This window comes from Pinus tabuliformis, chromosome 7 (assembly GCF_031772625.1).
Source record: "Pinus tabuliformis cultivar Carrire ecotype Pingquan chromosome 7, CPIR1, whole genome shotgun sequence".
NCBI classification, from domain to species: Eukaryota; Viridiplantae; Streptophyta; class Pinopsida; order Pinales; family Pinaceae; genus Pinus; species Pinus tabuliformis.
This window is the reverse complement of record NC_142293.1, coordinates 2025815350-2025841601: the sequence shown is the minus strand read 5'-3', so window position 1 is coordinate 2025841601 and position 26252 is coordinate 2025815350. Positions and strand designations below refer to the sequence as shown.

General features: G+C 39.8%; 1 protein-coding gene across 2 annotated transcripts in view; it reads right to left on the bottom strand.

Annotated features, from left to right (window-relative positions):
- LOC149256630 (uncharacterized) overlaps positions 1–26252 on the bottom strand; it is a 396827-nt gene that overhangs the window by 175213 nt on the left and 195362 nt on the right. For both annotated transcript variants that reach the window (XM_089460804.1, XM_089460805.1), the window contains exons 10-12: positions 26109–26226; positions 25682–25897; positions 961–1285 (exon numbers count right to left, since the gene is read on the bottom strand). In XM_089460804.1, the coding sequence (XP_089316930.1) occupies positions 961–1285; positions 25682–25897; positions 26109–26226 (659 nt within the window). The remainder of the gene's footprint in view (positions 1–960; positions 1286–25681; positions 25898–26108; positions 26227–26252) is intronic.

The following is a 26252-nucleotide window of genomic DNA, read 5'->3' as shown; positions in this document are numbered from 1 at the left end:
ATTGTAGATGTGGCATTAGTCCATTTATTTTGTAAGTCGTTTGACTTGTCCTCTCAAGTGAGTCAGAAGATAGGTTTTGGTAAAGATAGTATTATTCAATTGTGGAGGTTGTTGAACCTACACTGCATATATATCAGGCTCCTCCATTTGTGATGGTTGTTGAAAGTTTGAAACTGCTTGTCACTTTTGTAGCTGGACATAAATTAAGAATTTTTGATAGAAAAAATATTTTAATCTTATATAAAATTTGGAGTTCAAGAAAGAAAGGCATCCAGAAAACTGTGAGTGCAAATAAAGGAGAAGAATGCTAGACACATCCAGCAATCAGAAAGGGGCATTCTAGATATCAAAAAACCATCGTGGCTTTATAAAACACAGCATTTCGATGTTAAAAGACAGCCCATGGACTACTCGGTATGTGCTCAAAAGGAATGGAAGTCCCCTTGTGATAGCAGGTCAAATCTCAAATTTGATGTAGTAGCCAAGTAATTGGCTTGGGTCTCTACTGGAGGGAACCTAGATGAAATGGACAGTCTCCAACTAAGACACCAAATGAAAACCCCTCATTTTTCCTAAATAAATCCTTGTACAAAACCAACCAATGAAATCTCAAGTCAGATAGTTCAGAAATGTAGAAATATAATTCAAAACAGTTACATTTATGATTTATTTAACAAAATCCAGCTTAATTAATGTTGTTACTCTATGGGAGAATCATTTTTACCATGAAAAAAATGATGATTCAGTAACAAATAAAAAAATAACCAGTAAATTCTTAATGAATATAATCTAAGCCCATCTCCAGACTATATCACTAATCTATCTACCAAACTTCAAATGTTATATTCTCCATCACCAAAAGAAAAACATACGTGTATCAGTTATATGTCCCAAAATCCAGAGACAAATACATGAAAAGGCCAAATAAACTTTAGAGTCTAAAATGGTTGAACATACAACCTTGTGAAAATTGTGCCATTTATATTTGCAATTGGAACATACTCGTCTCCAGTAGGAATGCTGGACCAGTGAAAATGCACCCTTCCACCGCCTCCACCTCCACCACCAACATGACCACCATGTCCTCCAGCAGTGGAAAGCAGTGAATTGTTAGCCAGTGTCAGTGTCTGCAAAAACATTAGAAGAGTTCCACCAGAACCACCACCAGAACCACCAACCAACTCAGCAGTCTGACTTTCTGTCACTTCTTCCAAGCTCTCTCCATCTGCTCTGACAGATCCAAAGACTTCCAGCTTCCATAAAGGATGCTCCTTAGAACCCATCACTGTAGGGGCATAAATGATTCATTAAAAACAGAAACAGCTACCCTAATTTTACTGAAAAATTCATTGAAGATCAGAACAGTTCAAATAATGCACCCCATCAAAAGCCCATTTTTAACTTTGACCTTTCAACAAAACCTAGTTCGTAAAACAAAATCAGTTATTTCAAATTCCAAGCTATTAATAGGTAATGTAATTACGTCTTATAGTTTTCAACCTTAAAATATCATAAAACAGCATGTATGTTGAAAACCCTCACCAAAAATGATCCAGAGAAATCAGAAAACAATTTCATATTCTGTCACCATAAATCAACCACACACATCAGGGGACCTCCAGTTGCCCGGGGACATTAACATGTCAACATCTGAGGGTTCCTCTTGTTTCTTGGAAAAGGAATTTTAAGAAACATGTTCTGGAAGATGTTGAAAACCCTCACCATCAACGGTACAAGTGATATAGAAATCACTTTTAGATTGTTCACCCATTCAATGATTATTGACATCAGGGAACCTCCAATTCCCTGTCGCATTTTGATTCTATTATACAGATCAAGTGATGAAATGCATTCAGTCAATTGGTTATAAGTTAAAACACAGCCTAACTACTACAATGTGTACAAAACAGATAACAAATAGGAACAAGCAACACATCCGAATTATATATATATATATATATATATAGATAGCATTGAACCAAAAGAGAACAGCCAATGTCAAATAACGCAAAATTGAGACCTCCAACAAAGGATACCCAGTTATCTCTGATGGAACCCTGTTACCCTCCTACCTTTGGGTAACCCCCAGGGAAAAAAATTTCACTTATTTGATCCAGCCAGCAGCCCCACACTGATCCACATGCAGGCATCCCCTTTTGCCTCTCAGCCACTCTCCAGTCATCATTTATCATCGTCTAGCCAATTCCTCGGATGACAGTGGATCTCCAAATATGTGGCATGCTAACCATTTTTGTATCACGGGCTTTTCTTTTAATGATTTAAGACATTTCAGTATGGATCAAGGGCTGATTCAGATGATGGACCACTCTAGACTGTATTCATGTTCCCCTACTTCACCTTGGTGGTTATCATCTGCCCCTAGTCCAATGTGAACTCCCTTGAGACCTTGTCTTTCCACTATTCAGGGGGGACACAAATAGGAGGCCTTTATTGATGATGTATGTCCATGTCTTACACATATCTTCCGCTTTCTGCTCTCTTGCCTTTGTTATATCCTTCCTTTAGGTTGATCGCTTACTTTTCACAGTCATTGGTCAGCCCCTATGTGCCATATCTTCAAAGACCTAGACCTTGGCCCTAAGAGGTTGATGCAGTGGAAAGAAAGAAAGAAAGAACCCAAGAAAAGCCACATCATCAGAAAAAAAGGGAAAGGCAAAATATGGTTGGGATAACTTCTAAGTGTGTAGACAAAAACCTAGCCTGAGCTCTACCCCACTCATTAGCCATCACCCAATTCCTCATATATCATGGTCTATCTAAATAAAAATTACTTCTAAATGTCCCAACCTTGATGAGCAATGACTGCTACATCTCAGGGGGTATTTGATGCATCTATTAAAGCTTGTAACACAAGCTATGCTAAAGGCGCACTCGGTGGGTGGTAAAAATAGGTTGAGGAAAGGGGTAACCCAAGCCCCAAGATTGCTCCCTCTTCACACTATATTACTCAATGGCATTGGTTACATGGGTGGTGCACCACAAAGGGGCATCTTAAAGTATTTCCCTATTCCATTTCATCTTATTTCACTAACACCTTATGATCAATAGATTGGCCTAGGAACTATTCTTCCCCTCGAGGTTGGAAGCACCTAATAGAGCTCATTGATAACCCTCCCATTCAATTGGGCCTGCAATGAAATTCCTATGGTTCAATAAAACTTTGACGTTGATCTCACTTGATTCCACGAGTTGTGTTAGGTGCTTGCTCCAGGTTTCACTAGCCATCCCTTAAAGGACAAAAGATTGCTTCTTCAACTCTTCAAACAGGCTGTCCAACCCAATTGTGCCTCCACAGGGGACATTTCTAAGCAGGTTGTTGCACCTTTTGACCAAGGCATTGGGGCATCTGATCATTCCATATTATGAGGCACATCATCCTCTTCCTACAAAACCTTGAACATTAACCATTTGAACTAGGACATTGTTTCCAACTTTCCATTGGTTTTTTAAGTTTTTTTAATATTTAGTGCTAACTACAAGTTTATAAGAAAAAAATACAAGGAATTTTGAAATATAATTTTGTAAAGAAATTGATTACAAATTGTTGGAATGAGGATATGATGCTTCTTCCACAAAAGACAAGGATAATGAATTATGTCCTCTCTTGATTTGGTATCTCAATGCTTGAGGTTTTGGAATGCTAGGTGGAACACACCTAAGATAAAACCCTAGCATCAAAACAAGACAACTAATAGAACCAAATTCTTGCTAGGAGGTCCTTCCAAGAAGTAAAACCTCCAACCAAACAACCAACAATTGTAGAAGATAACGTTACTTACCTCTAAAGGGAAGAGTGAATCATATCCCAAAAGAGAACAATGGTTGTACGAATTACGAGAAAGTGTGAGAAGAACCCTAGACCTCATCTTCCAAGACTTCTTGGAATGATTAGCTTAGCGTAGTAACCTCGTGTTGTGTTGAGAAATAGTTTGTTATTGGTGGCAAAGGGTTGTCTAGCTAAAGAAGAAAAGTGCACAAGCTTAAAGAGCACTGTAATCATTTTCCAACGAGTATTTGCATGCCTCCTAACTCCTCTTCGTTGAAGAGAAATGATTTTTCTATGTTGGAAAACCACTGACCAAGTTGGCCCCGCCTGAACAAGTCAACCCCTTCTCCAATAGACATGTCAATTCAATTGGGTGATTGAACTAGTATAAATAAGTGTCATCTCTCCTCCATTTCAGCATTCACTCGTCCAAGCACAAGCAAGCAAAAGGAGTTGCGGCAATTCATCTTAAGGAAGATAGGTTCATATCTCATGAACCATGTGAAGTGAAGAAGAAGAAGCATTGGTTTTGGTTTCTGGTTTCTTTGGGTTCTCGACTATGGTATTTTGGTGACACCCTTGATCATAATTTGGAGTTACCTTTTGGGCCAATTCCAGATCAGGTTCGTAGAGCATCTTTGTAGAAGAATTCGGCCTATCTCTAGAACAGAACTAGGGCTTTCTTTTGAGCCAGCCTCTACCTATAAAGTGAACAGACCTCAAACCTATGAATTTTCAATCTACCTCTATGGCAAGAGGAGACCTCAACCCTCTTAGAATAGGTCTCAGTCCTCTTGGAGCAGACCTTGGCCCTTGGAGTAGACCTCAGCCCTGCACTAAAGCATCCCAGAACTCAGCCTTTTGTGTAAATTCGAATTGTGGAAAGGAGCAAGTTCAAACAGTGGAAGATTTTGGTATATGCAATTCGGCCCTCATATGTGATATGACTCAACCCTTCTTAACAGAAGTTTAAGAAGTAATTTTGATTCTATACTGGCGTTGCTTTTTAGGAAGACTTAAAGTTTTCTTTGAATAGACTTGAGGGCTCATTGAAGTAATCTTTGAGAAGTGTCTTCAAGCAAACTTTTGAGAAGCCTTTGGAATAATTTTCGAGAATCATCTTGAAGCAGACTTTAGACTAGCTTGTTGAAGCAATCCTAATGCCCTTTTCGAGCAGCCCTCTTAAGCATTCTTGAAGACTTTTGAAGTAGCTTTTGGAGCATTAATGAAGCCTTGTTTGGAGCAGATTTCTAGGAACAGATTTGAACTAGACTTTGAAGAACCCCTTTGGAATATCTCGGAGAAATTTTGTAGCAGCCTTGAAGAAGATCTTGAAGATTTCCTTGAGCAGCATTGGAAGTGTATTTGGAATAGACTTACAAAAGGTTTTTGAAAACATCTTGGAGAAGTTGATTTGAAGTATTTGGAAAATTTAGAGCCTAGGAGGATTGGAGTCCTAAATTTGACCAAGTTGGTGCTTGGATTTGTTGAGATGATTGGAGTCTTCATTTTGACCAAGTTGGTGCCTGGATTTGTGTTTGAGGATTGGAGTCCTCATTCAGGGTTGTAGCCTTGAAGAAGTTAGAGATTTTTTTGTACAGGTTGGGGCTTAATTTTTGTTAAAGAAGATTGGAGTCCTCATTATCATCATTAATAAAATAATTTTCTTGTTCTACTTCTTGTGTTCAGGTTTAACTTGTGATAAAATCTTATCTGACATAATATAACATTTGAAAGAAATATTGAGTCACCTGATGCAGGAGCATCAAATGAGATAAATTACCTTTGACCTGACCAGTCAAAATTATTTACTAAAGAGGGTTGGACCTCTTAAATGTTCTTATTTATTATTTGTTTGTAAAATTTATTGGAGTGCCCAGATTAGGAGTGAAGTGATAGAGTTTGTTAGCTTAGGTGTGTGTTAGGCCAATTAAATAGGGATTAGGTTGTTTGAGAAATTCGAATTTAGAGAGGAGCATTAAAAAAGAGAAAAACTCATTTTTTGAGAGATGTTAATGTAGATCAGGTCAGTAAGGGCCAGAACAATTTTTTGTGTAGTGATTTTTCTTTTCATAATTGATTTAGTGGAGTTTCATGGTGTATTTGTCATCATCTTATGTCAAGAAATTGTTTGCTTCAATTGATGAAAAATCATTCTGTTGTAGTTTAATGGTGGAATCCTATAGATTGATATCCAGAGTATTGTGTATCTTTGAGAATTTTGCATCCAAACAAGATAGATCTATAGATTTGCTCAGTGTTGTGAGTATTTTATCCTAATTGCATGTTTTCTCAATGATAGATCTAAGGAATTCTCGAATTTCCATGTTTTTTCTTGCTTGAAATCACCCCGAGAAAGCAAAACCCTCAGTCACAGAAGGGTTGCATTGTGGGTCGCATTTGAAACAGAAAGGTCGCACCAAAATCAAAAGGGTCGTGCTTGCAGTAAAAGGGTCGCGCTTGCAGTACAAGGGTCGCGCCTGCAGCAGAAAGGTCGCACCTGCAGTAGAAGGGTCACCCCAGCCTACAGAAAGGTTGCGCCAGCTTACAGAAAGGTCACACCAGCCTACAGAAGGGTCCCACCAGTTCAGAATTGTGTTTTTAATCAACCTTTAGGATCCCATTTCGAACTTTGATGGTTTGGTCAAATAGCCTCGTGTGTCTACTTTCTGTTGAGTCATCAAACTCAACAAAATACTTAGAGAAAGGCCTCCAAAATTGAAGTTGCCAACTGTTGGAAATACTGAGAGGGGGGTGAATCAGTATTTCTTTTTCCAACTGTTATTTTACCAGTTAAAACATTTATATTCAGAACACAAGATGAACAACAAGTATCAATGCTTTTATTAATATAATCTTTGCAATAAAATAGATACAATATATAAATGGTTGCAATCAGTTGCCAAGCACCAACTTGGACTTTTGTGAGGCTCCAACCTCCAGAGCTCCAACTCTCTTTCACCAAGGCAACAATCTTGGACTTAGGATCACCGACTCCCAAGGACTTCAATCCTTCCAGTTCCTGAGACAACATTACCAAGGACATCAATCCTTTCTACTTTTGAGGCACCAATCCCAACGACTCCAATCCTTCTTACTTATGAGTCATCAACCCCAAGGACTCCATTCCTTCTTACTTCCGAGGCACCAACCCCAAGTGTTCTGACTCAATCGTGCCAAGACATGTTTGATAGTAATGTTTTTCTCTCAAAACTCTTCTTTACTGAGTTCTGTCTGTTTACAGCTTAACTGTAGTCTCCATGCTACAACATCAATGACAACGAGTCTTCTTATGAATGATTATTTACAACTCTTCATACTGTCCACACAGAGTCTCCAATAGCCTTCATGACCTCTGATAATGTCTCCACACAGCCTTAGTGATTCTACAATTAGCTGCACTAAGCTCTGCATAAGAACCAACTTTCTGTTCAAGCATCTATTCTAGCTTTCACAATAAGTGCTTCAGCATGACTGCTTCTCTGCTGGCTACTTCTCCCTTCAAACAATGTTAGATAAAACTTTATTCATTACATCACACAATTATTCTTTAGACTACATTGTATACCTGATTAATTCTTTCACAGGGCAACACGATTAGCTGAGAAGCTCACCCTTCGAATGCCTCCCATCCCATTGATCCTTCAGCCCTTTTCTATTCTGCTAGACCCTACAGCTGCCTCTGTTTCCTCCAGCCTTTTCAACGACATTCAACACTGCTTATTCTTTGTTTTTGTATCTTCCTGATGCCTCTGACCGTCGGTTTCCTCTTTCCTCTGGCTCTTTGGCTTCTTCAACGCTCGCTTCAGCTTCCTCTGCGCTGGCTTGTCCTTTGGCTTCCTTCTTCTTCATTGCTTTAGCTTTTCAGTTTCTTCTGCGCTAGCTTACCCTTCAGCTTCCTAGCTTTTCGGTCGTTGTAGCTTCCTCTGTCTCTCCAGATTATCCACTGCTTCACAGACACGTTAATACAGAAGAGCAGGTCGTATTACAAAGGAAATGATGCTTATTAACCGATATCAGAGAGAGCCCTTTTTTTCTTTAATATCGTTCATACACAGGACTTTATTGTTTTACGGAGACATTGTACCAGCAGGATGGACCCACATGCCATGTCACAATCGCAATCGCAATTGGCTTTCATTCAGGCCTCCTAAACTATCGGAACCGTTCTTTATGTATTTTTGGCCTTAAAACCCCGGGAAACACAAATACTAAAATACATAGGAAATATATGAAAATCCGACCGGAACTCTAAAGGGCAGACTTCAAATTTATTACGCCCACATTTATAACTTTATCGGGTCCGCTACATATATCGCAATCGACAGTCGCAGCTTCCCGATGGCCGATGGTCGATTCACCTGCGGATGCAATATGACATTAAGCCAAATTGTAATGTTGCATCGGGTCCGCAACATATATCGCAATCGGCGCTTTCAGGGGTGACACCCCTTTGTATTATTGTGATGGGCGGATGCGATATATCATTAAACCATTGCATAATGTTGCAGCGGGTCTACACATATCGCATTTATATGATATATATATATATATATATATATTGCAAATTTGCATGTTTTAACGTGGCAAGACATAAAGGCCCGCATATATGAAATACACTTAAAACCCGCTTTGAAGCACTTACCTGGACTTCACCTGTTTATACACCTGGACATATATGTCGTCAGGTCCGCACATATATATAGCAATCGGGGGTTTTGGGTAGTGGCACATAACCGAACCGCCGATTACAATATCGCCGATCTCTACATATTTCTCTGCTCCGATAGTGTATTCCTCTATATGTACATGTTTTTGCCTCCGATAGTGTATATAGCCTATATATATGTGTTTGCGCCTCCGATAGTGTATTTGCATGCATATACACTATATTGTTCCCGATAGCTCCCGATAGTGTATTCTTTGGCATTCTTTGCCATACTTTGCTCCGATAGTGTATTTCGCATATACATATATTATATACAACTCCACTCCTTTTAACTCTTCTGCATATATGTATTCCGCTCTTCTTTGGCTGGCATACATTATTCCCGATAAGACTCTTTGGCATGTATTACTCCCGATAAGACTCCTCCTATGCTCTCTGATAGCTCTGTTTTGCTCTTTGCTCCTCTATCTTGCTCTATTTGCTCCTCCGATATGTTCTTCTTTGGCATATATATATGACATATATATATGGCTCCTCCTATAGCTCTGATAGCTCTATTTTGCCTCCTCTAGCATGTTAACTCCTCTTTTGATGACTTCTTCCTCTTGGTTCTTCTTGGGCATGTATTACATGCAATGCTCCTCCGATGTGGCTCCTCTTGCTCCAATGTCTTCCTTTGGCTTTGCAATGTCTTTCAATGATGTCCTCTGATATTCTGCAATACTCTTAAGCATAAGTGATGGCTCTGATATGCCTCCTTTGTTAACTACTCTATTAACAGACTCTTGCTTATGGCTTGGCTATCCTGATGGCCTTGCCCCTGTCTCTTCATGGATCTATTCTACTTCCCCTTCATGGATCATCTAGTATCTAGAATATTGCCATATTGACATCAATGACAACCTAGGTCAACACCAACCTCTCTCAGAAGCAGTGTGTCTGGAAAGAAGCTTTGGAGACAGAATTTTTGAAGAATAAAGCATTGGCAGGTCAGTCTGCCATCATCACCCTCGTCTTAGTATTTCCAACAATTGGTATCAAAGCCAACTTCTTCAAGATCAACCTAACAATTGGAGGAAATATTTTTGAATAACAATGGCCAGTAAAGATGCTAAGGTCCCACAATTTGATGGAAAAAAAATTGCCTTTTGAAACTTCAAATGAAGTACTATTTAATGTCTCTTGAAGTTGAGGTGTGGCAATCTGCCACAGATGGATACAAAATCCATCTCCTACACCAACAGATATGGACGGGAAGAAAGCATATGTGGCGAATTCCAAGGCTTTGAATTCTATAGCGAGTGGTTTGTCAAATTCAAATTTCACCAAAGTTATGGTATTGAAATAGCTAACGATACGTGGGACAATCTCATCATTATTTATGAAGGAGATGACAAGATCAAAAAGGCAAAGCTTCAAACCTTTTGAAGGCAATTTGAAAGTCTCAAGATCAACGATGAAGAAAATATTGTTGCTTACTTTCTCCAAGTAGATGAGTTAGTCAACTCTCTCGAAGGACTAGGCGAAAAAGTCAATGAAAAGATGATTGTCCAAAAGGTCTTGAGATCCCTTCCACATCACTTTGATGCCAAGGTTTGTGCCATAGACGAACTAAAAGATTTGGACTCTTTATCAATGGATGAACTTCATGGAATTCTAATAGTAAATAAGATGAGGTCAAGAAATTCAGCTCATAAGAACATTGCTTTCAAGGCATCCAAGACATTAAGAAAGAGAGAATTTTGATTGTAGTAGCGATGGTTATGGTATTGAAATGGCCCAATTTGTCAAGAAGTTGAAGAAAGAATCCAAACTCAAAGGCAAGTTACCTCTCATTTTCTTTAGATGTGGGAAAATAGGACATTATGTAGCAAAGTGTCCTTTTAAAGATGATAATGATGATGAGGATGAGCCTAAGAGAAGAAACTTCAAGAGGGAAGGCTCAACCAAAACGAATTTCTTCTCTAAGAAAGATAGTGATGACTGATGAAGAAGAAGAATATGGTTGAAGCAGTTGCCAGTGAAGTATTTTTCATGGCCTTCACAAATAAAACAGTTAATCCAAAAGAAAAAGAAGTCCAGAAAAAGTACAAGGAAATATGGAAGAACAATTGAGCACTGAAAAAAATGAGAGACTTGGGAAAAAGAACATAGAGCTATCTCAAGAAATCATCCCTCAAAACCGAGAAGGAAGAAGCTATAAGAATAGAAGTATTGAGCAATAAACTAAAGGAAAAGGAAGAGATTTGTGGAAAATTGGAGGCAAAAGTGGTATCTTTAAAAAGAGAGTTGGACAAGGCCAACAAGAATTTGAAGAGTTCCCAAACCTTGGACAACATACTCAACTTCCAAAGGCCACCACATGATAAATCTAGACTTGGCTATACAGGAGAATCCTCCAATTCCCAACGAGACACCAATGTGCATCATGAAGAAAGCCTAGAAGTTTTGTTGTGTCGTTAAAAGACCTCATCTCAATGACTATTCAAAAAACAAAGTTCAGTCAAGAAATGAGAAGCAGTCCCTCCATGAAAGTAATATCCCATCAAGGCAAGGCTACACCAATAGGTACCAAACTATTTTTCTTGGCAACTGCTTCTATTGCAAAAAATTTGGTGATCAAGCAAAACATTGCAAGGGATAAGGACTAATCATCAAAACAAGATTGTGTTGAAATTTGATGACTAAAATGTTTCCTGCAATCCCAACCCAGTTTTAATTTCACTTTATCACTCCCATTCAGTTAAATGCACTTTCCCATAAACATACATTCAACATATAGAATTTTGGAAATGAAATTTTCATATTAAAACACATGGGACTATCAACACATGCTGAAAATAAATATGGACAAAAATAGACCAGCAACACACATAAAAATACACACACTTTTTTTGTCAACTTAGACCTAGGCAAAACCCCTTCAATCTTCTCTGGGGAAAACCTATAAGAGAGCTCTTCAAATTTATTTATTTTTCAAGTTTAGGAAAAAAACATTTGAAGACAAAACAAAACAGCAAAATACAACTTATCTCTTCAGCCCAAAATTCCTTGAAAATCCCACTTTGCCTCGATTTTTCATGCCCACTTGAAGTTGAAAGTATGTATTGTACAAATATGGACTGTACCGACTATATTGTATAGATTCCGTACATACTGTACAGATTTTCTTTTCAAAAAAAAATCCTCAAAAACTTCTCTCGAACGGCATGCAGCTCACTGCATTAAATGTTGTTCGTTTTGTACCTTGTTATCTTTTATGCCTTGATTTTCGTGCCCAACTTTGCCCAGAAATCACTCCTTCAGCTTGCTACAACAAATTTTTCTTTCATAACTTTTCTCCAGCTCTCAGCCTCCTTTCTCCAATCTGCTCATCAAGAATGAATGCAGTCCCTCTTTTCTTTTCCCCCTTTTGTTTTCCTAAATGACTTTTGGGCAACCCCAAGATCTAATGGCTCAGATTCATTTAGATCAAGGGATGAGAATAAGTGTGCATTTAATTCTCACTTTCTATTTTTTAACTCACCCATTATATAAAGTACCCACATTGTACTTTATATCTAAAGTCACTTTTCACTTTATAATTTAACATTGACTTTACCACTTATAAAGTCACTTTCACTTTATAAAGTCACACTTAGGAAAACAATTATTTTCGACACTTTTCCCTAGGTAGAGACTAACCCATGGGAAACGACTTGTCCAAGGTACATCAAAAATCAACACTCCCTCTTACCGAGGAAAGTGTTAATCACCACACCCATCTTGTCCTTGAAATAGACATGCTTGCCTCTTTGCAAGGACTTCATGAGAACATCGGCCACCTACACATCAGTTGATATATACTCCAACTTCACTACCCCCTTTTGAACATAATCCTCGATGAAATGATATATGATGTCAATGTGTTTTGACTTGTCATGAAACACTGGATTCTCCGTGAGTTTAATGCAACTTTGATTATCACAGTGAATAACCATTGGTCTCAACTCCTGATCAAATAAGCCATACAAGAACTTGCAAAGCCAAATGGCCTCACAACTAGCCTGGCTAGCAGCCATATACTTAGCCTCAAAAGAGCTCAAAGCAACTGACTTTTTCTTTCGACTAAACCACGACACAACTGCTGAACCCAATCCGAAGCAACACCCTGAAGCGCTTTTCTTGTCAAAAGCACACCCTACCTAATCTGAATATGTGTAACCTGTCAACCTCACTCCGTCTCCCCGCCTATAGTCCAAACAATAGTCAACAGCCCCCTGCACGTAGCGAAAATTGTGCTTTGCAGCTACCCAATGCACCATTCTAAGCTCAACCATGAACTAGCTAAGTGTGTTCACTGCAGAGCATATATTTGGCCTAGTGTTGACCAAATACATCAAGGACCCAATAAGTTGCCTATACAATGTGGGAGCCACCAAACTAGAATCTGAAGCATGAAGCTTCTTCCAGATGGTGATCATAGGTGTAGACATGGGTCTACAGTCTGCCATGTGAAATCTGCTCAACACATCCACAGCATATTGCCCCTGCCCCAAAAAGATATGCCCCTCCTCCTGCCACACCTCAAGCCCCAAAAAGTAATGCATCAGCCCAATGTCCTTCATCTCGAACTCCATAGCAAGATCCTCCTTGCAACCACTAATCAGTCTCTTTGCCCCAATAATGAACAAGTCATCAACATACAGCACAAGAATGAGCAGATCATCCCCTACAACAATGTAGTATAGGTTCGGATCTGCATCACTCTTCATGAAACCCATCTGTTGCAAGTAAGTATCAATCCTCGAATGCCAAGCTCTCGGAGCTTGCTTAAGTACGTAGAGTGCTCGCCTCAACCGGCATACATGGGTCTCCTGCCCAAGTACATCAAAGCCCTATGGCTGCTCAACATACACCCCCTCCTCTATAACTTCGTTCAGAAATGAGGTCTTCACATCCATCTGATGGATCTGCCAACCCATTTCTCCAGCAATAGAAAAAAGGTGCTAGATAGAAGTGTACCGAGCTGCGGGAGCGAAGGTCTCATCATAGTCAACTCCCTCTATCTATGAGAACCCTCTAGCCACAAACCTCGCCTTGAACTTCTCAATGCTGCCATCCGCAGCATAATTGGCCTTGTAGAGCCACCTGGAATTCACAACTGACTTGCCCTCAGGCCTAGGCACCACTTCCCAGACATTGATCTTAATGATAGAGGCATACTCCTCCACCATAGCCTCTCTCCATACCTCCTGGCTGGCAGCCGCCTCATAGCTAGTAGGCTCAAAGTCAACAATGCTAGTAGCCTTGGCTACATAACTGCGAAACCGCTCAAGTGGCACACTCACCCTGTTCACCCTCTTCGAAGGACCAACGGACTCAGCTTCCTTCAAAATGTCCTGAAGCCACTTGGGTCGCCTCTTCCTTAAAGAAGCTTCTCCATAGGGAACCTCATCCTCTGCCCCCAGTCTAGTGAACCTGAAGGTCTGCCAACTGACCCTAGTGTGCCTGTGCCAACACCTGTCCCTGAAGAACATGTACTGGCACCTGTGCCTGTGTCAGATGAAGTGCCATGTGAACTTTGTACCAATGGACTCCCTAAAGAAGTGCTCGGTGAACTCACCACCGGTGCCCCAGATGTCACTGACACTGAAGTACCTCCTATGCCAGTCAATCTAGAACCTTGAGGACCTGCTCTCGGTACTTGACCTCCCTGCTGAGGAGAAGCATGTGACTCTCTCTCATCATACTCTCGTGATCTCCGATAGGCCCTCTCCTCCTCGAACTTCACATCCCTCCTAATCACCTCTCCATTTAGAAGGAATGAAGATCCGATAGGCCTTTGAAGTCTCGTTGTTATCCATAAAGATACTCTTCTCTACCATGGGTTCCATCTTCGTCCTCTGCTCCTTGGGGATATAAGAATATGTGAGACATCCAAAGATACGAAGATGTCCCACATGAGGCTTCTCTCCAGTGAAAGCCTCCTTTGGAGTCATATTCCCCAATACTCTGTGAGGACTCCTGTTCTGAAGAAAAACAGCAGTATTGCAGGCCTTAGCCCACAAAAACAAAGGCAAGCCCTGATCATGAATCATCGCTCAAGCAACCCCAACAATAGCTCTATTCCTCCTTTCAGACACCCCATTCTGCTGGGAGTTGTAAGGAACCGTGAACTCTCTCCTAATGCCCTCCTGTGCACAGAAGTCAAAAAAACCCACCATCAGTGTACTCACCACCATTGTCTAACCTCAAGACCGAATATTCCTACCTGTCTGCTTTTCCACAAGAGCTTTGAACTCTTTAAACCGACTGAAGACCTCACTGTTGGTCTTCAAGAAATATATCCAAGTACTCCTAGAGTAGTCATCAATGAATATAACATAATACTCATAACCACCCAAAGACACATGAGACATACAACCACTAACATCAGTATGAATCAAGTCTAGTATACCTGTAGATCTGTTGTCGCTTGCTGGGAATGGTAACTTGTTGTACTTGCCCAAAGCACACCCTCGGCAAACCTCATAATGCTCGACATTGAAATCATGAACTCCAGTAGCGATCAACCTTAGTACTCCCAAAGCTCCATGATGCATATGCGTTATCCTCGAGTGTTATAACTCGCACAAGTCCCTACTACTGGTGGTACTAGTGTGAGTGCTACCATATGTGCTACTCACCAATGCTCCTGCTGACTGAAAACTGAACCTGTATAGTTTCCCAGAGTGAACTCCAATAACTTTGGCCGAAGTGACGGAAGCTCCCTTGGGATGGCATCAATACCTGCCCTCCTGAGAAACTGACGTTAAACCCCTTCTCAACAGCAGACACTGAAATCAAGTTCTTCTTCATCCCCAGAACATACAAAACATCCATGACATCTCAAAGCTCATAGTCCCCACACCAACAACTCTCACAGTGCGGTCATCTCCTAGTACAATCTCAATATCAAGTGCCCTCTCTGCAAGCTCTAAAAAGAACTCCTATGCACCTATCATATGGCGGGAAGCCCAGTTGTCTATGTACCACACATCGGAAGATGTACTCCTACTAGATGTAGAAGTAATAAATGCAAAGTCTTGGTCAAACAATGAAGCAAACTGCTCCACCTCTGTTGAAGTTGTAGTACCCTTCTTCCCCTTGTTCTTCCTCTCAAGACACGTAGCAACATAGTGTCCCATCTTTTGACATGCCCAACATTTGACTTTGGACATATCCGTATCTTTCTTCTTCTGCTTCTCCTTTCCCTTAGCCCCATCTGATGAGGCCCCTTTATTGGCCTTCCCTTTGTTCTTCCCCCTGGTTGTCAAGGCTACATCCTCCTCATCTGCGATCTTCACCCTACCACTGCCAGTCTTTCGTATCTCATGTTGCACACAATTGATACGGATTTAAACAGGAACACAACAAATTACAGAGATAACCATAAACACAGAAATGCAGCGGAAATAATACTTCATTTCATTACTGTAAAATACTGAAATAAGCTTACAAACAGAAATGGAAAAAAATCAGCTAGGGCGATGGTAGCTTATCTCTGAGAAGAGATGTGGCAGCTACATGCCTCTTAACTTCGTTACAATGAGGCTCGAAGGCCTATTTATTGTTGAGAAACAATGGAAAACCCTTAACATCCCAAAACCTAACCCTAGAAGATGAAACGCCAAATTGTGGGCCCCGTTTTGAATAAGTTGGTACATCAACTTCCCGGGGTCATAACTTTGGCACCCAACCTTTAGGGCCTCAAAATGGCTCCGGAAGTTCACGACCCGAAAAACTGCTAAAAATAGTAAATTGTGCTACAATTACGGAAACTGAAAAACTAAAAGAGACAATTGTGGGGGTCCAAATGGGATAGGTGGGTGGCCACCAACATCCACCTGGATCATTCCTCCCCCCTTAGGAAGCAATGGTTCCCATTGCATTGAGTTCCTCCATCTGCTAAACTTGTCATGCAATCTCTGATGTGTCCAGTAGTGGTGGGAAGCATGGTCAACGACGGTCCACATTGAACACTTGGTGCAAGCGAAGGAATGGAGGAATGATGTGCTCCAAAGCATTGTTCCCCACAGCCTTGGTACTGTTGTAAGGACCATGTCGGAGTGGTCTGAGCTTCTGATGGGTTCTGTAAGGCGTTCTTTCTGTCGATGCAACCAGACTTTGTTACCCACTTGAAGCTTGTGTGGTACCCCTGTAGGTGAGGAGAAGTTGTTCCTATGTTCTGTCATGATTGTATTCCTTTGTTGTTACTGCGTGGAGGAACCCTTTGCGGGGGTCATGGATGTGGTGACGATCTTCCCCTTCCTTTGGGAGGGAATCAGACAGAAAATGAATTTCCTAGTCAGGGAGAGAAGCTTGCTGCCTTTCTTAGCAGTGATCAAAGAGGTGGCGGTAGGTGGGGCTACCTCCAGTATCATGTATAATGAATTACCCAAAGAAATAATAACAGCATGAGGCCTTTACTCATACACAGCATGTCGCCTCCACAAGTATGGCTAGCCTAATAGTACATCACAAACATCCAGAGGTGTAACATCACACAATACCTCGTCTATGAAGGGCTTGATGCTGTAGGGAAGGCGGCACTGCTGGCGAAATTTGAGATCTCGTCCTTCATGAAGCCACCTGATACTGTACGGTTGCGAGTGTGGTGTAGACGGTAGGCCCATCCACTTCACGACCTCTGCTGAAATGAGGTTCTTTTGGCTGCCACTGTTGACAATGAATTACAGCGACAAACCCTTCACCCACATCTGTGAGTGGAAAAGACGTTTCCCCTCCTCTGGATCGTTGGGCTCATTTTTCTGGATCTTGGCGGTGGCAATAGTGGCGCTGGGATCCGCATCAATGATATGCTTCCCTTTGCCATTCCCCTTGTCGGGTTCTGGGTCAGGGTCAAAACATGCATCTGATTCAAAAGCCTTCAACTCGGCCACCAACAACTGCTTGGTCTGACACTCACTTGTGTTGTGAGTGGGGCTCTTGTGGAACTCACACCACTTTCTTGTGTCCTTTTTCGACTTGGTGGTGTTGTTCTTTTCTTGTGGCTTCGACGGGTTGTCTTGGGTCACCCCGCCTTAGCTTTGTCCTTTGGTCTTCAAATTCGCAGATCCAAAGTCTCGCTTCTTCTATTTGAACTTCTGCTCGATTTTGACAGCATATCGGTACGTCGTGCCGAGCGACGAGATGTTCAGGAACTCCATCTCTTCCTGGATGTATCTGTGTAGGCAGTCGCGGTATTTGAATACCAAATGCAGCTCAAAATCTTTGATACCCAACTGTGTGCGAAGGGTATGAAAAATGTTTGTGAACTCTGACACATCTTGGTCTCGTCCCTGCCGCAGTGTGGTCCATTTTATGTATTTGTCCTCATAGCTTTTGAGAGGGTATAACTGCTCCTTGACAGCATCCCGGAATGAATCCCAAGTGGGTGCAGCTGAAAATAGTAAACCTGTACTTTCATCCTTCTACTCGCAGTAGGTTTCCCACCAGTCCTTGACGTGGGGGGCTTCTTTGAGAAGAATGAAAATAATCTTTTCCCGACTCGAAAATTCATGAACAAAAAAATACCCATCTAGCAAATTTAACCAATTATCTACAGCATCTGCGTCTATTTGACCCTCGAATATGGGGATTTCAAAATTAACTTGTACCTTAAAGGGCATGGCGTTTCCAGAGTAGCTGTTGGAAGCCGATGCGTCGCCTCTAGGTAGCCGCTAAAGGATCTACGCAAAGCTGTCCATCATCGCATTCCTTTGTCGCTCGAGGGCTTCTTCGAGCAAGATTTTGATAGGATCTCCTGCCCCCTCGTCTTTCTTCTCATCCGCCATGGGAGGCCGTCGGGATTTGCGAGGTTGGTCTTGCAAAGCTTTGACCAGTTCAAGCCCTAACTCCTTATATCCCAACCTCATTGGGGACATGCAAAGAAAAACAGAGAGAAAAAGCAAACCGCTGTGATACAACTGATCCAGATTTAAACAGGAATGCAACAAAGTACAAAGATAACCATAAACACAGAGATGCAGCGGAAATAATACTTCATTTCATTAATGTAAAATACTAAAATATGCTTACAAACAGAAATGGAAAGAAATCAGCTCGGGCGATGGTAGCTTATCTCTGAGAAGAGATATGGCGGCTACATGCCTCTAAACTCTGTTACAATGAGGCTCGAAGGCCTATTTATTGTTGAGAAACAATGGAAAACCCTTAACATCCCAAAACCTAATCCTAGAAGATGAAACGCCAAATTGTGGGCACCGTTTTGGGTAAGTTGGTACATCAACTTCCTAGGGTCGTAACTTTGGCACCCAACCTTCGTTTGACACGTACAGTAGTTCGTTAGAAAGATCTATCCAATCACTACAACTTTGGGAAGAGCAACATGTTGTTCCCAGATTTCCCAAAAAAACGTCGTTTAGGGCCTCAAAACGGCTCCGAAAGTTCAGGACCCGAAAAACTGCTAAAAATAGTAAATTGTGCTACAATTACGGAAACTGAAAAACTGAAAGAGACAGTTGTGGGGGTCCAAATGGGATAGGTGGGTGGCCACCAACATCTACCTGGATCATTTTGTATCTTTCTTCTTCTTCTCCTTTCCCTTAGCCCCATCTGATGAGGCCCCTTTCTTGGCCTTCCCTTTGTTCTTCCCCCTCGCTGTCAAGGCTACATCCTCCTCATTTGCTATCTTCATTCCACCACTACCAGTCTTTCGTATCTCATGTTGCACACAATCATCCTAGAAATTGTCCCAATTGGGAAGATTCTCCCTAGAGCTAACAGCATCTCCAAAGACCTCCCAAGACTTAGGAAGTCCTGCTACAACTATCCTGACTAACTCTGTTGGTGCAACTGCCTCACCAATAGCAGTGAAATCATCACTTACCTGTTTGACCCTACCAACATAATAAACTACACTTTCAGCCTTTGTCATCCTAATGTTCTTCAATTGTTCTTTGAGTACCATCTTCCTGCTGTCATTGGTACTTTGATAGAGAGTGGTTAGAGTTGTCCACATCTGATATGCATGTGTTTCCGCTCACCTGAGGAAACACATGTCCTTCAAACTGTCCATCAAAATCATTTTTGCCTTTGCATTATTTTTTGTGAATTTAGCAAGCTCACCTGCAGCAGTAGGAGGTAAAACCACTTGCCGCACTATGTCCCAAATTCTTGCCTCCTCAAACATTATTTGAATTTTGTCTTTCCAAATGACATAGTTGGATATTCCATCCAGTTTATCCTCTATCCTTAAGAACATGGCCATGACTGCTGTCCAAAATTTACAAAACCAAGAAAATGGAGAAATGAACTTTCCAACACACCTTGTTGTCCCAAAAGTTCAGTCTGTGTGAAAATTTTTCTTGTTGTCCCAAAATATCAATTCGCTGTATTCAGTTTGTTGTCCAAACAAGGTTTGTTGTCCCAAACTAGTGTCTATTGTTCAAACTACAATTTCCAACCTGTAGCTCTAATACCATGTTGAAATTTGATCACTAAAATGTTTCCTGTAATACCAACACGGTTATAATTTCACCTTATCACTCCCATTCAGTTAAATGCCCTTTCCCATAAACATACATTCAACATACAGAATTTTGGAAATGAAATTTTCAGATTAAAACACATGGGACTATCAACACATGCTAAAATAAATATGGACATAAATAGACCAGCAACACATAAAAATACACACAGATTTTTGGTCAACTTAGACCCAAGCAAAACCCCTTCAATCTTCTCCGGGAAAAACCTGTTAGAGAGCACTTCAAATTTATTTATCTTTCAAGTTCAGGAAAAATATATTTGCTGACAAAACAAAACAGAAAAAATAAAACTTATCTCTTCAACCCAAAACTCCTTGAAAATCGTGCCCCCTTTGCCTCGATTTTTGTACCCACTTGAAGCTGAAAATATGTACTATACGGATACAGATTGTACTGTACAGTTTTTTTCAAAAAAATATTCAAAAACTTCTCTCGAATGGCGCGCAGCTCACAGCATTAAATGTTGTTTTCTGTTATCTTCTATGCCTTGATTTTTGTGCCCAACTTTGCCCAGAAATCACTCCTTCGGCTTGCTACAACAAATTTCTCCTTCAGAACTTTCCTCCAGCTCTCAACCTCCTTTCTCCAATCTGCTCATGAAGAATGAATGCAGTCTTTCTTTTCTTTTCCCCCTTTTGTTTCCCTAAATGACTTTTGGGCAACCCTAAGATCTAATGGCTCAGATTCATTTAGATAAAGGGATGAGAATAAATGTGCATTTAATTCTCACTTTCTATTTTTTAACTCACCCATTAAATAAAGTACCCACATTTTACTTTATGTCTAATGTCACTTTTTTACTTTATAATTTAACATTTACTTTACCACTTATAAAGTCACTTTCACTTTATAAAGTCAAACTTAGGAAAAGAATTATTTTGGACACTTTTCCCTAGGTAGAGACTAACCCATGGGAAACCACTTGTCCAAGGTACATTAAAAATCAACAGATTGTTGACATCAAGAGGCATAATCAAGTCAAGACGTATAATTCATTTTCCCCCTTTCATAGTATAGTCTAGAATGTATCAAATGCAACAATCCAAGTCATGAAGCACAAAATTTCCCATTAAAGCCAATAGAAACAATATGGAGAAAGAAGATTGAAGAATTTGCCTCTGAGAAGTGCGGCCTAGCCTTGCGTGCTCAGAAAAAAGGAAAATTTATGGTTTGTAGATAGTGGATGTTCTAGGCACATCACAGGTGACTAGAAAAAATTCACCTCACTAAGCATAGAAAAGTATGGAAATGTGACCTTTGGAGACAATGTATCTGTTAAAATCATTTGAAAAAGCACAATGAGCCTCATCAATGGCAAGGGCAAAGAACAAAAGGCATTATATATTGAAGGGCTCAAGCATAATCTTTTGAGTGTCAGCAAAATATGCGATGAAAGACATGATCTCATTTTTTGTGCAAAAGATTGTGAGATAAGGAGGTCATCCACAGGAAAACTAGTAGGAAAAGGAGTAAGAAAAGCAGATAATGTATACATTCTCAATGAAATTCAAGAAGAAAGATGTTACATGAGTCAATCAAATGAAAGTTGGTTGTGGCACAAGTGTTTGGGACACCTAAGCTTTGACAACTTGGTGAAGATTAGCAAAACTCAAGCAGTAAGAGACATCCCCAGAATCTCAAAGCCAGCAAATGCTATTTGTGTACCATGTCAACATGGAAAGCAAACCAGGACCAGCTTCAAATCAAAGGAATGCTCAGCATCAATGCCTTTGGAAATCATTCATGCATATGTGTGAGGTCCAACCAGAACTCTAGCTCTACGAGAGAAAGGTACTTTATATTATTTATAGATAATTATACTAGAATGATGTGGTTACTTTTCATAAGATATAACTCAGAAGCACTAGATTGTTTTAAAACTTTCAAAGCAACAGTTGAAAATGAAAGTAAGTTGAAGATCAAATGCTTAAGAACCAATAGATGTGGATAATTCATTGAATTCTGTGAAAAACATAGAATCAAGAGGGAAATTTATGTTGCTACGACCCACAACAAAATGTAGTAGAAAAAAAGAACAAATATGTACAAGAGACTGCAAGAACAATGTTGATGGAAGCTGATTAACAAGCTAAATTGTGGAGGGAGGCAGTTGCAGCAGTAGTCTATATCATGAACAGAGCTCAACTTCGAGTAAATAGTGATAAAACTCCATGTGAACTATGAAAAGGAAGGCCTACCTCCGTGTGTGATGAATAAAAATATATATAAAATAATACAAATAATGTAAAACAATGATAATAATAAACAATTATTAATTGGTAACTAGTTAATAAAAAGGTATGTCCCTAAGGACATAACTGTTGGTGAAGAGGTGCCTGCTTCAGGTATATAAGCAGGGCCTCACCCTCATTGTAATTATCTCATATCTCATATCAATTCTTTTATATAATATTCAATATACAATTACTTTTCCTACAATGGATGTCTTATGAACCTTGTTCGTTATATTGATATCAGAGCATTCCTCTGAGTATACGAACCTTGTTCGTTATATTAATATCAGAGCATTCCTCTGAGTATACGAACCTTGTTCATTACATCGGTATCAAGGCCACGTTCTTTGATCCCAGCCATTGGCCATTAAAGTGTTTGTAAAGTAGTTGTCATCACGATCAATCGTTTCGCTATATAGTTGGAGGTTCTCCATTCTGTCAGATTCATCGCGAGGCCTTTACCATCAATTTGATTCTATATTGGCATTTCTTTTTAGGCAAACATAGCGTTTTCTTGGAAGAGACATGAGGGCTCATTGAAGTAATCTTTCAAGAGCGTCTTCGAGAAAACTATTGAGCAACTTTTGGAATAACCTTGGAGAACCATCTTGAAGCAGAATTTAGACCAACTTGTTGAAGTAATCTTGATGCCCTTTGTAGCAGAATTTGGAGCAGCTCTTTTGAGCATTCTTGAAGACTTTTGAAGCATCTTTTGGAGAATTATTGAACCCTTGCTTGGAGCAGATTTTTAGGAACAGATTTCAACCAAACTTTGAAGAACCCATTTGGAATATCTTGGAGATCATTTGTAGTAGTGTTGAAGAAAATATTGAAAAAATCATTGAGCAACATTAGAAGTGTAATTGGAACAGACTTTGGAAAGGTTTTTGGAAACATATTGGAGAAGTTGATTTGAAGTATTTGGAAAGGTTGGAGCCTACGAGGATTGGAGTCCTCATTTTGACCAAGTTGGTGCTTGGATTTTGAGTCATAATTTTGACCAGGTCGGTGCCCGTATTTGTGTTTGAGGATTGGAGTCCTTGCTCAAGCTTGCAACTGTGAAGAAGTTGGAGATTTTGTTGTACAGGTTGGAGCCTAAATTTTCGTAAAAGAAGATTGGAGTTCTCACTATCTTCATTAATAAAATTATTTTCTTGTCCTACTTGTGTTATGGTTTAACCTGTGATAAAATCTTAGCTGGCATAATATAACAATTGAAAAAAATATTGATTCACCCCCCCCTCAGTATTTCCAACATGTTGCACCAAAAATTGTCTTTAAATATTTGATCAATCACACAAAAGAAGAGAATTCACATGTAAACCCTTTTGTCTCATGAAAAAATTCACGTTATAGTAGACGGCTCAACAAGTTCATTATGCCTATATTTATAGATGGGCGTAGTTTAACTTATAGAAGAAATAATCTTTTTCACCGAAATCCGACAATACAATTTCAAGCAAGAATGTAATTTTTTGTCGTTTAAAATACATTTTTGAATGCATAAATGGATTCAGCACCTTGAAAAAACCCTTCACAGCTTGAATTCTACAAATTAAACAACTTAAGCTCAATTTTTTTAAAAACTCTTCTGGATTTTGGTTAGAATTAACCAGAAAAAAATGTCTTGACAAAGGTCATTTTGTCTATAAGTTAGACTGCACCTTTATAGATGAGGCTCTTTTAAATTCCCTCCTTGGTCGCCCACAAAATAAGTAACTTTCCATCCACAAAAAGTTTGGAGGGTAAGTTAAGAACCTTTTTTCTTTAATTTACATTGAGTAAACCCCAAACAGAGGCACAATGCTACATATATGTGCCCAAGAGTGCTCATTTTGATTCTAGATGACAAAATGTTCCACTTATGATTGCATGGCAATGTTCCTTGAATTTCTCTTTTATTTGGTGCTCCAACGACTTAATTTGACCATGTTGAAAAGTGTAACTAGGTTAGGTCTTCATAATGACATGTGTAATTGTGATTTTATTTAATTGACATACAGAAGAAAATAAAATTATTTTGCAGTACTTGAATCATCGATTTCATGATCAAGGAATTTTATTTTTAGTTAAGGTTTCCATTGAGAACCTTTAGCTTTTGTCATCAAGTCATAAAAGTCAAATTGAGTTAATGTCATGTATGAAGGACCCTTCTTGTGCATGTTACATTTTTGTATAAGTCATTGAAAGAGTCTAAAGGCCCTCCAAGACCAAGCTCAAGCACCTTCTTCAAGTCGGCTTCAAGAAGGAATAATGAAACCTCTCCAAATGACATGTCGGCCCAGGAAACTGTCAAGTCGGCTTATTTACCTTGGCAAACCACTATAAATAGGCAGCTCGGCCTCATTTCAGAAGCAAGCAATTTGGTCAAGGTCTGAAATAAGGAGAAGTACGAAACTCACCCATAAAGAAGTCTCATAGCCAATGAAAAGAAAGAGCGCAGGTGTTTTGGGTCTGTTTTAGGGTTGTTCTTTTGTCACACGTGCAAAGAAAAGAGAGATCATCTGCTGCAGGAAGGCTGAGAAGGTTACAGTCATCTAAGGTAACCGAATTGGGAGAAGGACAAGTCAAAGGGAAACCGAATTATCAAGAATAAGTCTCCTTCTAAAGTGAGGACAGTTAAGGGTCAAAGTTGGTCAACTATATGAGCTAGGATTTCTAATTTAGAGCCGAAAGTTGCAGCCCTGAATCAAGGTGCCGAAATTCTGAAGGATAGCCGAGAAGGAGGAAGGAGCAAAGAGTTTGACTATTGTTGACTCGAGAAGAGAAGAGGAAGTTTTGTGACTTGGTCTTGGAGAGGTCAAATAGGTCAAGGGTCTTGGTCTTGGTATTCATCAATTGAAGTCACTATAAGAAGAAGAATTCGTTTGGGTTTTCCTCTCAAGTGGGAGAGGTTTTGGCCCTAGATGATAGCCTACATTGTGTGTCTCTTGTCCCTTTATGGTTTATGCATTGGCAACTGTTTGATGAAGAACACTATAATAACATAAGTAAAAGAAGATCCTAATCTAAGAAGTAATAAGCATTCACAAGAAGTTATCTTTCTAGATAAATCACCTAAATCCTCTGCCCTAGATTTCTCAACAGACCATGAATTGACCCTCCAATGGCTGGGAGAAAGGTGGACGGCTCCTCAAACAATAGCTCCAATAAAGGCTCATGCTTATTATCCTTCAAATATGCCATAAATGATGGCCCATTCCTATATTATAAGCCAAGTCACTTCCATGAGGCATGGGAATGACTTTTCAAGCTCAAAAATTGAACATAAACCATCAATAAATAAAGCGACATCAAACATATAAGAAATAAATTTGCCTTGAGGATGTAACATTCCCTTCGATTATCTCTTGATTTGGCTTCATGTTGGTGCATAAAATGCAAACAATACATCTGTCGTTAATTAGTGCTTGCTTGCTATGGCCTTGCACAGAGTAAAAAGGCGTTAACTCCTTACCAATTATACCACCACCTGCAGTTTTTCCTTCTGAAGAAGAATTGCCACCGCCACTTCCACTCCCTAACTCACAAGGTAGATCAACATTGCCGTATTCCTTCCCACCCTTGCTTAGATTATTCTTAAAATATCCAGCTCCACCCTTTCCACCATGACCACCCCCACCTCCAGCTCCACTGCTTAAAACCTGTCCTTCACCAACTCCTCCTTTGCAACCTGTATACAATTATTATCATATAAAGTCAGTTCAAAATTGCTATCCAAATCACATCAATAATAATGCAATATGGTAGATCCAAAATCTTTTATTATCAAATGGAGCATAGAACACATCACAGTGGTTGATGTCTAATAAAAAAAAAACATTGCATCTTACATTCACAATGCCATTATAACAATATATTTGAATATGCAGGAAAACTCTTACCTAATTCTGATGCAGTTATTGAACCTGTAGGATTTACTACTACCTTCCGTGCCCTGTGAACATGAAGAATACTACCTTTGACAAGGCCATCTACAATAATATCTTCTACACGACAGATCTGCCAACACAAAACATTACTCCAAA